Source organism: Ustilago hordei, assembly GCF_900519145.1.
Source record: "Ustilago hordei strain Uho2 genome assembly, contig: UHO2_contig_16, whole genome shotgun sequence".
In the NCBI taxonomy this organism is placed as follows: Eukaryota; Fungi; Basidiomycota; class Ustilaginomycetes; order Ustilaginales; family Ustilaginaceae; genus Ustilago; species Ustilago hordei.
Window position 1 is genome coordinate 289,976 of NW_024545273.1, and position 15,627 is coordinate 305,602.

Consider the following 15,627-nt stretch of genomic DNA (forward strand, 5'->3'; position numbering starts at 1 on the left):
AATGACTTTAACTGATTAAGAGTCTGAAACTCAACGCAATGCCGCCATCGACAAGAGCTGGACAGATGGGAAGGGGCGATGATGATCAAACAACCACAGGCAACGGACAGGAGGAAGGATGGCTCACGCAGGTAGTCAGGATCCTCCAGCTGGCGAACCCAGCACTAATGGCCGAGGAAGCGATCGTGCGAGCTATGGGCCTCATCAGCATTAGCAACCAGACCCCATGCAGGGAGACCGAGAAGATCCCCAAGGAGGTGTCGAGCGCCATTGCGCACATCAAAAAGCTCAGCGACAGCAACTGGCACACTTGGGAACCTACCTTCATCGACTGCCTCCAAAGAGTACATAATGCGAAGGAGATACTGTATGGCACGGTGGCGCCTGGAAACAAGGAATACAACGAAGACTTGGATAAAGCCCTCGTGGGCCTCATCCACGCCTGCTGCGACAACAGTCCAGACAGCTGTATTGACACCTACACCGTCAGGGGAGCGGATGAAGAAGTCCAGCTCGGTAGCACACTCTATGCCAAACTCAAGAAGGCACTAACACTGAACGATGCTGTAAAGTGAGCAGGACTGCAGGATCGTATTCACACAGTGCGCTTGCACAATCGAGACGTTGTCAGGCTAGGCAAGGAACTCGATTCGATCTGGAATGATGTGGCACGCCTGGGAAAGCATTTCAATGAGGACCTCAAGAAATCAACTCTCTATCGCTGCATGGCCCAAGATTGGTTCTATGCCAACGCCATCGATGCACTGAAGACAGCCAGACCAGACTGTAAGTATGACGAAGCCTACCACGCACTCGCCAAGAAACAGCAGGATGGTGAGGTCACTGGCCGTATTAGAGGAGCAGCAAGGGTTGCCACAAGCATGGAACAGGGGAGCACCAACCAGGCAGAGCAAGGACCCAGGGGCAGGCACGATCCTCGCAACCCCTCGGCCCCCCCAAAGTGCTACGCTTGTGGAGGACCTAATCACATTGCTCAGAACTGCACGAACACCAACAATAACCCCGCACCGAGTAGGGACGGACCCACCACCAATCCAGCACAAGAAGCGAGTCGGTAGGAACTTGGGTGCACCCTCCTAGCGATCGGCGGGGATGAGCAACCAACATCGGACACCTGGATCGTCGATTCGGGTGCGACGCATCACATGGTGAACGATGAAAGAATGCTGCTCACCTCGACGTGCAAGGATGGTCAGATCTGTACGGCTGGAAATGAAAGGCTTCAAGTGAAGGCCATAGGAGATGCCTCCCTTTGGGTTGGCGATGTAACCATTCAGCTATTGGATGTGCTCTACATGCCGAAACTTAATTCTAATTTATTATCAGTACAAGGCTTGATCGAGAATGGTGCACGGGTAACTTTCGATGAGTTTGGAACCATCATTAAGCAAAATGATGGCACACAAATACAATACAAGAGGAACAGAAGAAAAGGGTGGTTCGAAGTACAGGGAAAGGCACTAGCCCTGGAGTTGGAAGAGACACTCGATGACGTCCCAGAGGACAACCAGAACACAGGAAAACTAGATAATGCCCCAGAGGGCAATAAGGACACGAAGCATCGAGACAGCTACCTATGGCATGAGAGGTTCGGACACCCAGGACGAGACAAAACAAGACAAATCCGGGCTCATTACCTAGGTACCAATGAGGAAATGGAACATGAGTCAAAGCACTGTAACGTGTGCAGCCAAGGAAAACAGACTCGAGCACGGATGGGCCAATCAGAGTCAGAAAGAATGGAGGCACCATTAGAGCTGGTACACATAGACCTGATGACAGATTTCAAAGGACATGCCAACTACCACTATGCACTAGTTGCTGTGGACGACTTCTCCTCTCTGATCTACATGGAACCACTCTGCACCAAGAGTGCCACACTCACGGCGCTGAGGAGGTGGATAGCCAGGATGGAATGGGCAACGGACAGGAAACTCAAAACACTCTGCAGCGACAATGGAGGAGAATGGTGCAGCATAGCAGCCGAAGACTGGCAAACTCAAGAGGGTTTCAAGTGGCAAAAGAGCATCCCGGGGATCAGCGTCCAAAATGGACGGGCAGAGAGAGCAATCAGGTCAGTCCAAGAAAAGATGCGCTTGATGCTGATTGGTCGAGCTTGCCCCAGAGAGTTGTGGCCGTATGCAATCACAGCAGCAGCACACGTGATGAACCTTACCCCGTCAGCCACCAAGACCATCCCCCACGAGGCCTTTTATGGAACCACCGCGCACAAGCTGGCCCAGCAGCTGTGAGTCTTCGGATGCTTGGCATGGGTTCATGTTCAACAGAAGGACCAGCAAGGCAAGTATGGGGCTAGAGCAAAGCCAGCCATCATGATTGGGTATGACGACGAACACAAAGCATGGAAGTTTTGCAACCCGGACCAGCCTGCGTCAATTCAATGGAGCAACTCAGCAACGTTCCATGAGGACAAAGGATGGAGTGATCGCCAACAGGAGGCAGTCAGGCCCGTGGTGACCGCAGAGGTTGAGGAGGAGGGTGTCATGCCAGCCATAGTGGAGGAGGAGACCAAATCAGAGGCCGCAGTGGAGGATCTCCTACCAGCCGTAGACAGCACAGTAGGCGCTGCCAACACAGCAATACTGAACCTGGACCCAATGCTTGGGGAAGCAATGAACGGTGAGGACGCCCAGCTCTGGAAGGAGGCAATACGAAAGGAGCTAGAAGGACTCGAGGCAATGGGGACTTGGGAGGTGGTGCACCAACCGCCAGGAGTACCACTTGTGGACTCTAAGGTTGTGCTTCGGCTGAAGCTTGACGCTGATGGTGTACCTGTTAAGCACAAGGCGCGACTGGTTGCAAGGGGCTTCACACAGAGAGAGGGGATCAACTACCAAGAAACCTTCTCTCCAGTAGCACCCCTCGGAGCGATCAGAGCCATCTTAGCACTAGCAGTGCAGAACAACTGGGAGGTGCATGCTCTGGACATCACTATGGCTTACTTGAACTCCACGTTAAAGGAAGCAATCTACATGAAGCCGCCAGAAGGATCAGGAGTAGCACCTGGCAAGGTGTACAAGGTAGTCAAGGGTCTATATGGCCTAAAGCAGTCTGGGCGAGAATGGAATCAGGAGTTCGACAGGTCTTTGTGACACATGGGATTCTTCCAGGTAGAGTGCGCTCCCTGCATCTACACCAAGGGACAGGGTAAAGATATGGCCATTGTGGTCATCTACGTCGATGATACATTAGTCATAGCACCATGGCTGGAAATGGTCCTAAAGGTTAAGAAGCAGATTGGTCAGAGATGGAAGATGGAAGATAGCAGTGAGGTCTCTCACTTCCTGGGCATCAAAATCAGTCGAGACTGTGCGATGCACACCATGACGATTGGTCAGTCAGGGTACATTGACCAAGTGCTGGCAAAGCACCTGGACAAACGTACAAAGCCGACCATGGTTCCAATGCAGAGCATACCGGAGGGAACCCTTGTCGCAAGCACAGCACAACAGAAGGAGTATCCGGTGATTGTTGGCAAGCTGCTCTGGGTTGCCAACAGCACCTGGCCCGACCTTAGCCTTACCATGGGTGTTCTCGCTAGGCACATGTGTGAACCATCACAGGAGCATTATCAGGCAGCACAAAGGGTCTTATGCTACCTCGAAAGCACAAGGCAGGTTGGATTGGTTTATAGGGCAAGTGAGTCGCAAGAGCCACTGGTCACGCACAGCGATGCAAACTGGGCGAGCGATGCCACCATACAGAGAAGGAGTACATCGGGGTCAGTGGCGTTAGTGTACGGGAACCCAGTAGCCTGGAAGTCAGTGACACAAAAATGTGTGTCATTGTCCGCTGTCGAGGCAGAGTTCATTGCAGCCACGGAAGCAACACGTGAGGTGCTCTTCCTCAAGCAGCTGCTACGCTCAATTGGCATTGCCACAGGCACACCGATGGTCTACTTGGACAACACTGGTTGCATACAGGTTAGTAAGGACCCAGCACAGCACTGGAAGCTTAAGCACATCGACACCAAGTATCACTTCATCCGTAACAACATCCAAGAGGGAAGGGTGCAGATCAAGTACGTAGACACCACAAGAAACTTGGCAGATGTACTCACAAAGCCCATTGGGAAACAGGCAATGCAGCAAGCAAGATCTGGGCTACACCTGCAAATACCGGCAGCAGTGTACGAAACGGGGTCCCTGAGCTATGCGACAGTGTTGAAGAACGGAGGTCACACCTTGAAACAACAGCATAATGAACAGGGTACATATACTGTTGAGGGGGGGAGTTGAAGTAGATAAAGCTACACAAAGCGTAGAGACAGTGAAGGTAATGCTTATGGCCGAGTAAAAGGCCTGAGCATCTGAGCACGGACCACATGTGTCACAACCTACTCAAGACAAATGCTTTGTTATGTTCCGCAGTCAATGCGGCTCTCTGCCACTCTTCTTTTGTATATATATAGACTCCTTCTCTCTCCTCGCTCTCTCGCTCTCTCCCTCTTACTATCATCATCAACAAAACGCCTCAACTCCAACTACTGACAAATGACTTTAACTAATCCAACTATTTCGGGATTACGTAATTCAACTCCTTCTTGATTACGTAATACAGCTCTTTTCTGGATTACGTAATCCAACTCTCTTGACCTTTCTTCTTGGACCCTTCCCCTCTACCATCCCTTTCTCTCTCGCAATCTTCGTAAGCATCACTGGCACCCTCCTCTCACCCACTCTTGCGCCTCCTCTCCGCAATGAAGGTCGTCGGGCTGCTATCTGGCGGCAAAGACTCATGCTACAACCTCCTCCACTGCCTCCAACAAGGCCACCAACTCGTCGCACTCGCCACCCTCTCCCCACCCGGCTCCAAAGATGAACTCGACTCCTACATGTACCAAACCGTTGGTCACGATGCGGTTCACCTCGTAGCTCAAGCTATGAAACTTCCTCTCTACCGTCGCACTATCGTCGGAACCGCGCTAAATCAACGGTCCCAATACGGCTCCCGCACGCCCTCGACCTCAGCAACAACTTTGGAAGATGAAACAGAAGACCTCTACCACCTACTCCACACAGTCAAATCTCACCACCCTGACATTGAAGCTGTCTCCGTTGGCGCTATTCTATCCAACTACCAGCGTGTACGTGTAGAGCATGTTGCGCTGAGACCAGATCTCAACCTTACGCCGCTAACCTATCTCTGGCAGAGAAAGCAGTCGGAGCTATACGCGGAAATGTTGGAAGCGGGACTGGTGTCGATATTGATCAAAGTGGCGGGCATTGGGCTGGATGAGGGAGACTTGGGGAAAACTTTGGGCCAGATGCAGGGCAAGTTGGACAAGTTGAACAGCATCTACGGTGCACATGTATGTGGTGAGGGAGGGGAGTATGAAACCTTGACGATCGATTCGCCGCTGTTTGAGAAGAAGGTGGATGTGGGGGATGTGGAGAGGGTTCTACATTCGGATAGTGGCTTTGGTAGTGTGAGCTATTTGCGGCTGGTGAATGCGAGGCTGGTGGAGAAGGAGAGAGGGGAGGGCCAGAGGAGGAAGGCGAGGACTCCACCGTTGCTGGATGTTGTGGGAAGACGGACGTTGAAGGCGGTTCAAAAGGCGAGCAGCACTACAAAGGCGGAAGGCATATCGGAGCAGCTGGGTATCTTACACTTGAGCAAGGAAATGGAGGTACCAACGCCTTCGATATCACGCAAGAGCAGATACGTAGTCCTATCGAATATCACTGGCCTCCCCAATACCACTCCTTCTCATCCCGTCTCGGTGGAGGACCAAGTCCGCCAAGCATTCACCACCATCTCCCACCTCCTCTCTTCCATATCCCCTACCCCACTCAACCTGGTACACATCTCACACATCAACCTCTACCTTGGCTCCCAAACCGACTTTGCCTCTGTCAACTCCATCTACCGCACCTTATTCGGCGTCTCCCCTCCCAGCCGAGCTTGTGTTGCACTGCCCAACCTACCTCCTGGCTGCGACATTATGATTAATCTCGTCGCTTTCGACGAGACCTCTTCCTCTTCCGCCTCCGTTCCGTTTGATCGAAGAGCACTACACGTCCAAGGCCGCTCCTTCTGGGCACCGGCCAACATCGGACCTTACTCACAAAGTTTGGTTCAAGCAGAAAAGATTTGGGTTGCTGGTCAGATCGGCCTTATCCCTTCCGATCTCACCCTTCCTGAGGATAGGGCGTTGCAGGCAAGTCTGAGTTTGCAGCATGCAAGAAGAATTCTCAAGGCGACGATGAATGATATGGCTGGTAGGAAAGTGCAGAGTGGATGGGTCGAAGGTGGCGTATGCTGGTTGCAGAAAGATGAGGCGATGGTGGAGCTTGGCAGACGGGCTTGGCTCGCCCAAAACCCGGCTCTGGGCGGTGAGGCAGAAGGGGAAGAGGGGGAAGAGGGGGAAGAGGAAGAGCACTGGCTAGGACAAACGACACCTGAAGATGAAGAAGGATCAATGCCTCCAATGCTCTTCGTCACGTTGCCGAAGGGGTCGCTACCGAGGAGTGCAGCTATCGAGTGGCAGATCACCGCTCATACTGGTCGCGTACCTCCTCCTGTTGTTAATAGCCAGCCTAAGCAGACCAAAGGCGATGAGAGCGACGACGAGGAAGAATCCATCGGAAGCGATGTGGCTGATGTCGGCATCTCTCAGACTTCAGCTCTTCTCAACTCTTCCACTGGAGCAGCTTTCGAAGTCGTCCACACTGTCACGAGCTCCAATACAGCAAAGAGCAGGTTCGGTGTTCTTACTCTCCGACAACTCGCCAACGCCTCGGCACAGCAGAGTCAGAAGTCCATCGAGATGCTCAAGACATCAATAGAAAGTCTGGTGAGAAGCGTTTACGCTACACAACTCTTCCAACCTCTCTGCACGCCCTCGAACAAAGCTCTGGATGTGCTCAACGATCTCCTTGCCTCGGGCCGAGAAGCGAATGCGGTCTTGGAGCAATCCCACCGCACGCCATGTTTATTACTCACCAGTCTCGCTTCCGACACAACTGCTCAACCTGTAGACTTGGCACTTGTATGGCACGGCATCTAATCTCCACAGAATCACACATTAATACATTGCATGTATACGATTGTCATCGCACAGCTGTGCATGGGGCGAGATCCCTTGGCCATCCTACGCACTCTTTCCACCACTCGGCGGCGGAGGCTGCAGCGTATCAACCAACTCTTTAAACTGACTAACAATTTCCCTTTCCTTCTTCGCCTTCTCTTCCGCCTGCAATCTGAGCATTGACCTTTTCTCCTCGGCACTAATGACTTGATTCTCTTTGCGCATACGGACGGCGTTCATACGGTGATGTCGACTACCGCTCATAACGTAACCTGCTTTTTCGAACGACTCGATCTGGTCAGAAGTCAAGCCGATCTCACCACGACGTGGGATACGCTTGCCGTCTTGGACATATGATGCCATAGCTGAACCTTCACCAGGCAGCAAAGCACTACCGTAGGAACGAGGATCGATGGGTTTGCCATCCGAAGAGACGGGGAGCGTGGGGCCCACTTGGACATCTGAGCTTGAAGAGGAGGGTGAGGGGGAACGGTGGGACTTGGAGGGTGAGGCGGAGTGCTTGCTTCGACTGCGACTGCGGCGGCGGTCTGCGTCGGAGTCGGAAGACGAAGACGAGACGGATGCGGAGCGATGACGACCTGAACGATGTCGTTTGTCGGAACCGTTTCGAGAATGGTGTCGACTCGAGCGATGTCTATGCCTTCTACCGTCATCTGAATCGCTCTCTGAACCAGACGAACCAGATCCATTGTCAGAAACCTTCGATCTTGATCTCTTGGACCGCCTCCTTCTACGTTCCTCCTCATCGCGACGAGATCTGGAGGAGCGCGAATGCCTATGACTGCTACTTGACTCTTTCCCGTCCTTGTGTCGACTCGAATGATGGTGCCTGCTAGAGCTGGAATGATGACGATGACTCTTTGAGCTGGAAGAATGTCTGTGCTTGTCGCTTCTGTGCTTGTCTTTGTGTCTACTGCTGCGTTTGCGTTTCTCTGGTTCCCTTTCGCGCTCTTGCTCGCTATCGATGGTGGGATGCGGTGGGCTGGGTGGCCAAATGGAAAGAGTCGAGTTTTTGCGCTGCTCATCCCGAGAGCGAAAGAATCCTCCATCACCCGCACTTGCTCCACCTTGAGGACGGGATGACATGGACGATGCATAAGGATCGCGAGGAAGGCGCTTCCATTGTGCTGCACCATACTCGCTCGAGCCGTTGCGGTCCTGCTCGTCATTATTTCCCGCACCCAAGTATCGTCCTCCGCTGCTGTTCGGTGGTGGTCCCCTCTGCGCTCGATCGCGACCCCAGTCATCCCGCTCTCTTCTGTCATCACCATCTCGTCGAGGTGGATAAGGCCTATCGTCATCCCCCCGATCCTCACGAGGAGGCGGCACCCATCGATCCACTTGCGGTCTCGGCGGTGGTGGTCGTCGGTCAGGATGGGTGTATGGACGGGGTGGTGGTTGTGCGCTAGACCCAGAAGAAGGTGCTGCCGCTTCGTACGATGGTGGGCCTCGTCGCTGTCTCGGGCTGCGACTTCTTTCTGAGCGTGGTGATGCGGATTTTGACCTGCTGCGGCCTATCCTCGAGCTGAGTGGTTCTCGGCTGGCATCGTCGGTGTCATTGCTTTGAGGCTTTTGCTTGGACGCCAGTAGCCGAGATCGTAGTTCCTGCTCCCGACCGAGTTGGCCCTTGAAGTTGCTCGAGCCCGTGGCCTCTTCTGAAGCCGCTGCACCGCCGAGACTCTCTGCCAGTGTTGGCATTGTGTATGCTGTTGCTGCTATTGCTGCTGTGAGCGGAGATGGTGTTGGTTGATGTAGACGAGCAAGGGTTCAGAAGAGTGGAGAAATGCATTCCGATTTTCAAAAGGTTGGCTTGTTAGAAACTTGAGACGTTTCGGTCCCGATACTGGTGATCGGGGAGAGTCTAAGTACGATGTCGCTGCTAGTTGATAGACAGAACAAATATACTCAATTGACTTAGGGAATGTGGCGAGAGCCTAGTGCTCTCTGTGAGATATATATATACATGTGAGCGGCACATGCTGAAGGTGGGAGTACTCCTACTTAATGATCTAGCCTGACAACGAGCGGGACTTGGTTGTACCCGATCCTTAACAGGATCGGTTATCCCCGATCTCCGATCTCCGATCTCGTCGTCTTTGCGTCACCTCTTAGCGTCATCACTGGATCGTAATCTTCAACATGGCACAGTTCGGCAAAGTATTCCACAACTGTTGTTAGATTTTCTCTCTTTATTTCTGCCAAATTTGGGAAATTGGCTTACCCGTGCGAGTGGAAGATAAAGGACGGTGAGCTGGAGCAGAAAGAAGCAATTGCGCGCACAGACACACACTTTTCAACTCTTTCTCTCCTTCTCCTCTTGTCCTTGTTCTCACCATCCTCATCACCCTCTCCAACAACTTTGTCCGCTACCATGTCTCGAACATCATCACTGAGCTCCGCGCTCCTGGCTATCTCGGCTCTCATCCTCGGCCTCCTAGCAACTCTCACATCAGCTCTGCCCTCATCCACCGGCAACCGAATCCTCGTGGTCCTCGACTCTACCTCTCGTTCCACCTACTCGACCTTCTTCTCCACCCTCACTTCTCGTGGATACACCATCGATTACAAATCGCCAAGAGACGTCAAACCGAACCTCGTCGAACATGATGTTCTCTCATACGACCATCTCGTTCTTCTCTCGCCCTCCTCCAAGTTGCTAGCTGCTGACCTTGCTCCTCAGCAGCTGGTAGAGTACCTCAAAAATGGAGGAAACATGATCGTCGGCTTGGACTCTAGCGTCAGCGAGATGCAGCGAGATCTGGCACGCGAGTTCTCGCTCGAGTTCGAAGGCAGAGATTCCGCTCTCGTGGATCACTTCAGATACAGTAGCGAGCTCGATGCTGGAAACCACACGACCGTGCTTGTTGGTGGGAAGCCTACTCAAGCTGGACTCAGCCACGGTGGTGTTGTGCAGAACTTGAACGTTTTCTCGCACGAGACGTTGCAGGCTGCGAAGGAGAAGCCGTTGCTGTATAGAGGGATTGTTCACCGAGTGGGTGCTAACCCGCTCGCTTTCCCTCTCGTTCTGCCTCCAGCCACGAGCTACTCTTCTGAAGTACCTAAGCTCACGAAGGAGGCAGATAGCGTAGTCGAATCCACCTCATACAGCACCCCGGCACCCGTCACGATCACCACCACGCGCATCACCGAGGGCGAGACGATCACTTCGGAAACTCTCTCCACTCCTCCTCCCGTCCCTGCGGTCATCAAATCCAAAACCCCCTCGAAACTGGGCGAAAATGGTTGGATCGCTAACCGTGCCTCACTGGAACCGCTGGAATCGCGCAAGGAACTCGTTGCTGGCATCCCCACTTCCCCTTTCTCTTCAGTGGTATCTCTCATCTCAGGCTTCCAACTGGCATCAAACTCGGCACGTGTCATCTTCCTCGGCTCAACAGATCTGCTCAGCAACACGTTCATCTCCACACCTAACACGCTCAACAAAGCAGTAGCGCAAGATATTACTAGTTGGGTATTCCAAGAAAAATCAGTCCTTCGAATCATCTCTACCCATCATCATCGTATTTGCTCCAACCAAACCGATGTTCGACAAGACTACGAAGAAACACCCGAAGCAACCAAAATGTATCGTATCAAAGATCACGTTCATTACCATCTCGACCTTGCCCAACATGAGCCTGAACTTGGCTGGATTCCTGCTGCCTCAACGCTGGATATTCAGGTTGCTTTCAAAATGCTTGACCCATACATTACCGCGCATCTTACTCCGGTCGACTTGTCCAATTTCACCTCTAACGCACTTAGCACCAAAAGTGAAAGTAAGGTCGAAGCGGAGGGGTTTAGGAGGTTCGAAACATGCTTTCAAATCCCAGATCGTCATGGAGTGTTTACTTTTCATGTACAGTTGAAACGTCAGGGATTGAGTTTTGTGGAGAAGAAGGATATTGTTGCAGTTAGACCGTTTAATCATGATGAGTATCCGAGGTTTTTGAGTAGTAGTTGGCCTTATATTACGGGTGCATTTAGTACTGTTTTTGGCTTTCTTGTCTTTACTGCGATCTGGTTGACGATTAGGGAAGATCCTAGTGGGGTGAAGAAGAACAATTGATCTCAGAAATGTATATAGAATGGTATGCAAGAATGCAATCCTATTTGCCTTAGTGTACAAAGTGTGGTGTAGAGTAGGAGAGGATTACATCTTGGTGTCTGAAATATGCAACTCTTCCTCCTTCCCCTTTCCCATCTTTCCCTTCTATAGCAGCGCAAAGGGATGGGGCAAAGTCAAACCACCAAATCCTGCTGTCCGTAACCCCGAGGACCCTCTCCGCTTCGCCCACAACCCCATACACAGGACTATCCGTACTATGCAACGCAAAAGCGGTCCAATCTCCACCCCTGCTCCCTTGCCTCTCCCCTTCCACACCCACTGGCGCCGAGAGCAACGGCAAATCATACCCACTCAGCATCTCCGCATCAAACACTTTGACCTTGGCATGTCTAGCCCCACCCACAACCACCATTGTTCCCTGCGGTCCACCAAAAGAAAGACTATAGATAGCGTCCGCGTCCAACTCCTCCTTAAACACTGCTATAGGGTTTAGTTCTCGCCTAATTCTGCGCCGGCGGGGTGTACCGTTGAGTGTGAGCTGGGTTAATGCTCCATTCAGCGCTTCTATTTCTCCTTCGCCCTCGGTGGTAGAGCGAGGGTGTAGCTGTCGTGTGTCGTAAACGCGTACTACACCGTCGTAGAAGCCAACAAACAACAAAAACGCAGGTAGAAGTGATCCCGGGGGAGGTGTGGCCAAAGCATAAACGCTCATTCGCTCTCCTGTTGATGCTATGCGCCATGCTTCCCCTAGCTCTACACCTTTCCCGCTCTGAGTTTGGTGTATGGGATAGATGTAGACGGCGGGATCAGCCGTAATGCCGACTGCAACCCATCTTTGATTTTCCCAATTCTTCCCGTCTGAATCGTGCCGCAAGTCGGTACTACTACCCAAAAGAACACTCCAAGCTCTTATATCGCCCCTTCCACCAGCCCAGTTCATTCTGTAAATATCCTCAAGTTGCCAAGGGGCATTGTTGGACGCAGCACCACGATAAGTAGTCCTCGAAGGAGTATTGCTTCCTGGCCTCATTTCTTCTTCGGACACTTGAACAGAAGAACTTGATGGTGTGGCGACGCCTTCTGAATCTATACCCCATGACTGTGTTTCTACCGAACCTGATTTCTTGATGTGATGCAAGCGAAGGTTGCCTCTCTTTGAAAGAGAGGCGATTATCTCTGACCCTGTTAGTAGGATGGAAGGTTGTATTGATAGCCCGGCTATCTCCTGTCTTTTGCTGTTCAGGAGATGATGCTCTACCTCAAACTTCAGCTGGTCTTTCTTGCTGGAAAAGGTTATGAGTTGAACCGCACCATTAGCAAATCCAACCCCCAACCTCCTGCCTGCCTCATCTAGCTTCTGTAAAACTGTAATGTCTAACCAGGGATCATCAACCCCCTTTTCTCCCTCTGCCGCTGTATCTGGTGGTTTACTATTCAACCTCAGCCTACCTAGCATCTTCATGTCCCTAGCACTATACACCATCAGCTCAGACCTGACCCCTACCACAGCGTACTCTGTACCAAGGGTTAGAGTGGGGATCGCAAATTTCATCCAAAACGTGCTCCTCTCCCTCCCACCACCTCTGCCCGCATTGTTATTCTTCTCTGCGACCGGAATCGGTATCGATCTACGCCGCAACATCAGCTTATCCCAGCACAGTCTGAGTGCATGTGCATAAAGACAAGCAAACCACCACTTCGACCTTCTCCTTCCACCCTTCCTTCCTTGTAGCCAATGTTGGTAGTAGCATTCGATCCGGTCCGGCGAAAGTAGAGGGTATTGCGAGGTGAAGATGTGTTTGAATGCGTGTACGTCTACCAGCCGCAATGCATGTCGAGATGTGAGGGAGAGTGAAGAGAGGTTGGAGGGCGAGAGATGGATGAAGATATGTAACCAGACGTCTGTTGGGAGTCGGAAGAGAGGAGTTGTTGGCGTTCGGTTTTGATGAGTTTCGACAGAGGGCTTTTCCATCTTGGTACAATCGACGTCCCAATGTGAGCCGCCGCGATGACGACAAGGACGCGGGGGCGGTCTTTGTACCACGCGATCAGCCAAGGCGCGCCGCTGTAGGTCCGGCGGAGAGCTTACGTTTTGGTGAGGTCGAGGTGCTTGTACCGTCTGGTTGAAAGCCGGAGCTGGCGTCTGCCGCTGCTCGGACCGACGTGTGAGCAGTGTCGCTCTTTGCGCCAGACAGCGACGACGGAAGACATTGAGGTCTCCAGCTTCCTTGCCTTCCAGGCTGCTAGCAAGGGCGTTCCTCATTTCGAAGGGCAAGCCAGCAAAGATATAATGGACGACCTGTTCCGTGTTAATACCAGCGATTCGCGCCAATCGTATCTTGCGCTCATGGTAAGCATGGTAGTCGCTCGCTATGTCGTAGCAGAGGTTACTGAGTGTGCTATGAGCTTCGGTAACGCTCATTCCGAACCGGTCGCGAAGGAGCCGGGTCCAAGCGGAAGTGCTCGCCCGTAGCTGGGCGTGTTCAGTCTCGCTTAAGTTAGTGTACCAGTCGGTTGCGGTCGATCGCAGGCACTGCGGCAGAATTTCGCAAATGGCAGCCTGACTCTTGACGGCAGCCATGTCTTGTATGCGCCGGCAGAAGACTTCGACGTCGTCTCCCGAGCTGGGATTAAAGGTGGCGATCTCCTCGGGCCTCAGAGAGCGTACGAAAAGCTGGGGCGCCGGCGGGGTATGCTCGTCGCGCACAATGTTGCCTTGGTCGCGCGCATTGTTGCGCTCGTCGCGTGCATCATCGGGGAGATGCGGAGAGTTAGGAGTGTTGCGATCGGGCATCGATTGCGAGTGTTGACTGCGGGGGCCTTGACCAACCAAGAGGCCCTCGAGGAGACGATTGACGTTAGCCTGTTGCTCGAGCATGAGACGATTGGCGTTAGCTTGCTGCTCAAGGAGCATTCGAACCCATGCAGGTGCGTGCAAGTCTTGGAACTCGGTGGCGGAAGTGGCTGTATGCGCTGTTTGATGCGCGCTGCCTGTTGGCAGTGTGCCGGTGTCGAGCATACTTGAAGCAAAGGAGGTAGTCGGAGTTGGTTTGTCCAAGAGAGTTATCGCTGGATGTCGTGGTACGATGGTGCTATGATCCTCTTAGTGGACGGTCGGGGTTATCGAGCTGGTCGTAAAGGCGCAACGTAAGGGAGGGAATCAGGTGGGGAAAAAGAAGGATTAGCAAGGTCGGTGTTGCGCGACTCTTGCGAGAAGAGGAGATGGTGGTAGGAAAGAGAGAGAGAGCCAGGAGTGAAACGAAGCTTATATATACAAACTGAGTGGCTGAGCAGGTTGCGACAGGTGTGGTCCGTGCTCAGATGCGCACACCAAGTCACGTGCCCACGTCAATGCGCGGTTAACCTCGGCTAAATTGTGTGTTTTATATATATATATATATATATATATATATATATATATTATTTTTTTTCAGAACTCAGCCTCCACATTTCTACCCCGCACATCCCTTTCCCTCTCAGTCACCACCACCACCACCACCATCATTATCATCATCGTCAACAGCTCAACACCAGACCCCCGATTAGCACTACAACTGCTGCTCGACATCCAACTCACAGCCCATACTAGTGAAAGACAAGATCAGCAAGAATGTCATTTCGTTATCATAAAGGACCATCTATCATAACTCTTTTGTAAGTGCACCCTCTCCCGGCGCACATGCACTTTGTTGGATTGACTAACCACTCTTTTCGCTCCTTCCTATCACTCACCTTGGCATAACTCGTTCGCTGATAGTCACGATCCATCATCATCAACTTCAAAGCAAATCCTCAACCTTCTCTCTTCCTACAACAAGACCAACAGCCGCCTTTCCAACCGACATCATCCATCTCCCTCTGCTTCCGCCGCTCCTTCTTCTTCGGGATCAGCGGCTAACAATGGCGAGAGCTGCGTGATAGAAGCAAATGGCGGTGGAGTAGGCGAATACCTCGGTAATGCTGCTTCTGATCCGCCTTCTAACTCGGTTATCCAGCTAGAAGTGGTGGATAGGACTGCTAATCCTCCTACACCAGATCAAATGCGCAGTATCATCGATTATCTTGCTTCAGGCACCACAGCCACTACCTCAACTCCAAGCAGTGCCGCCGGTTTAAACCCCACAGACACCAGAATTGCTCAGCCTGACAGAGAGAAAATTACTAACACTGCATTCAACATGGAAGAACACGAAAAAATAAAATTTCCCCTGCCACATCATCTTGCAACCAGTTCAGCTCCTGCGCGAAAGGACAGTGCAATGCCAGAAATCAAAGATGGCCCGATCATCGTCAATTGGGATCAAGGAACTGCTGCTACCTCTTTGGAAGGTGTTAAGCAGATGCTGGTTAGGATCGAGAGGTCTGCCAGTGAAGAGAAGAGTGGGAAGAGTGAGGGTGGTGGTGGTTGTGTTGTTTGCTAATTTGCCATTACTGCCCATCTATCTGTTCCTATAGCGCAACATAC

The 15,627-nt window shown here is 52.2% G+C and overlaps 6 protein-coding genes across 6 annotated transcripts; 4 read left to right on the plus strand and 2 right to left on the minus strand.

Moving 5' to 3' along the window:
* Window positions 1–38: 38 nt before the first annotated feature.
* UHO2_05965 (uncharacterized protein) lies at window positions 39–4,280 on the plus strand (the record flags this gene model as incomplete). Its single annotated transcript, XM_041557679.1, has 6 exons — window positions 39–571; window positions 632–1,071; window positions 1,102–2,095; window positions 2,206–2,269; window positions 2,310–3,062; window positions 3,153–4,280. The coding sequence occupies 6 exons, from the start codon at window positions 39–41 to the stop codon at window positions 4,278–4,280; spliced, it is 3,912 nt and encodes a 1,303-aa protein (XP_041413613.1).
* Window positions 4,281–4,741: 461 nt separating this feature from the next.
* Window positions 4,742–7,051, plus strand: UHO2_05966 (uncharacterized protein; the record flags this gene model as incomplete). Its single annotated transcript, XM_041557680.1, has 1 exon — window positions 4,742–7,051. The coding sequence occupies one exon, from the start codon at window positions 4,742–4,744 to the stop codon at window positions 7,049–7,051; it is 2,310 nt and encodes a 769-aa protein (XP_041413614.1).
* An 84-nt stretch (window positions 7,052–7,135) lies between these two features.
* Window positions 7,136–8,791, minus strand: UHO2_05967 (related to UPF0396 protein UM04995; the record flags this gene model as incomplete). The annotated part of the gene is made up of 1 exon (XM_041557681.1): window positions 7,136–8,791. One exon carries the CDS (start codon window positions 8,789–8,791, stop codon window positions 7,136–7,138), a length of 1,656 nt encoding a protein of 551 aa, XP_041413615.1.
* Window positions 8,792–9,464: 673 nt separating this feature from the next.
* Window positions 9,465–11,162, plus strand: UHO2_05968 (uncharacterized protein; the record flags this gene model as incomplete). Its single annotated transcript, XM_041557682.1, has 1 exon — window positions 9,465–11,162. One exon carries the CDS (start codon window positions 9,465–9,467, stop codon window positions 11,160–11,162), a length of 1,698 nt encoding a protein of 565 aa, XP_041413616.1.
* Window positions 11,163–11,211: 49 nt separating this feature from the next.
* UHO2_05969 (uncharacterized protein) lies at window positions 11,212–14,181 on the minus strand (the record flags this gene model as incomplete). Its single annotated transcript, XM_041557683.1, has 1 exon — window positions 11,212–14,181. One exon carries the CDS (start codon window positions 14,179–14,181, stop codon window positions 11,212–11,214), a length of 2,970 nt encoding a protein of 989 aa, XP_041413617.1.
* Window positions 14,182–14,772: 591 nt separating this feature from the next.
* UHO2_05970 (uncharacterized protein) lies at window positions 14,773–15,583 on the plus strand (the record flags this gene model as incomplete). Its single annotated transcript, XM_041557684.1, has 2 exons — window positions 14,773–14,816; window positions 14,920–15,583. 2 exons carry the CDS (start codon window positions 14,773–14,775, stop codon window positions 15,581–15,583), a joined length of 708 nt encoding a protein of 235 aa, XP_041413618.1.
* Window positions 15,584–15,627: the final 44 nt, after the last annotated feature.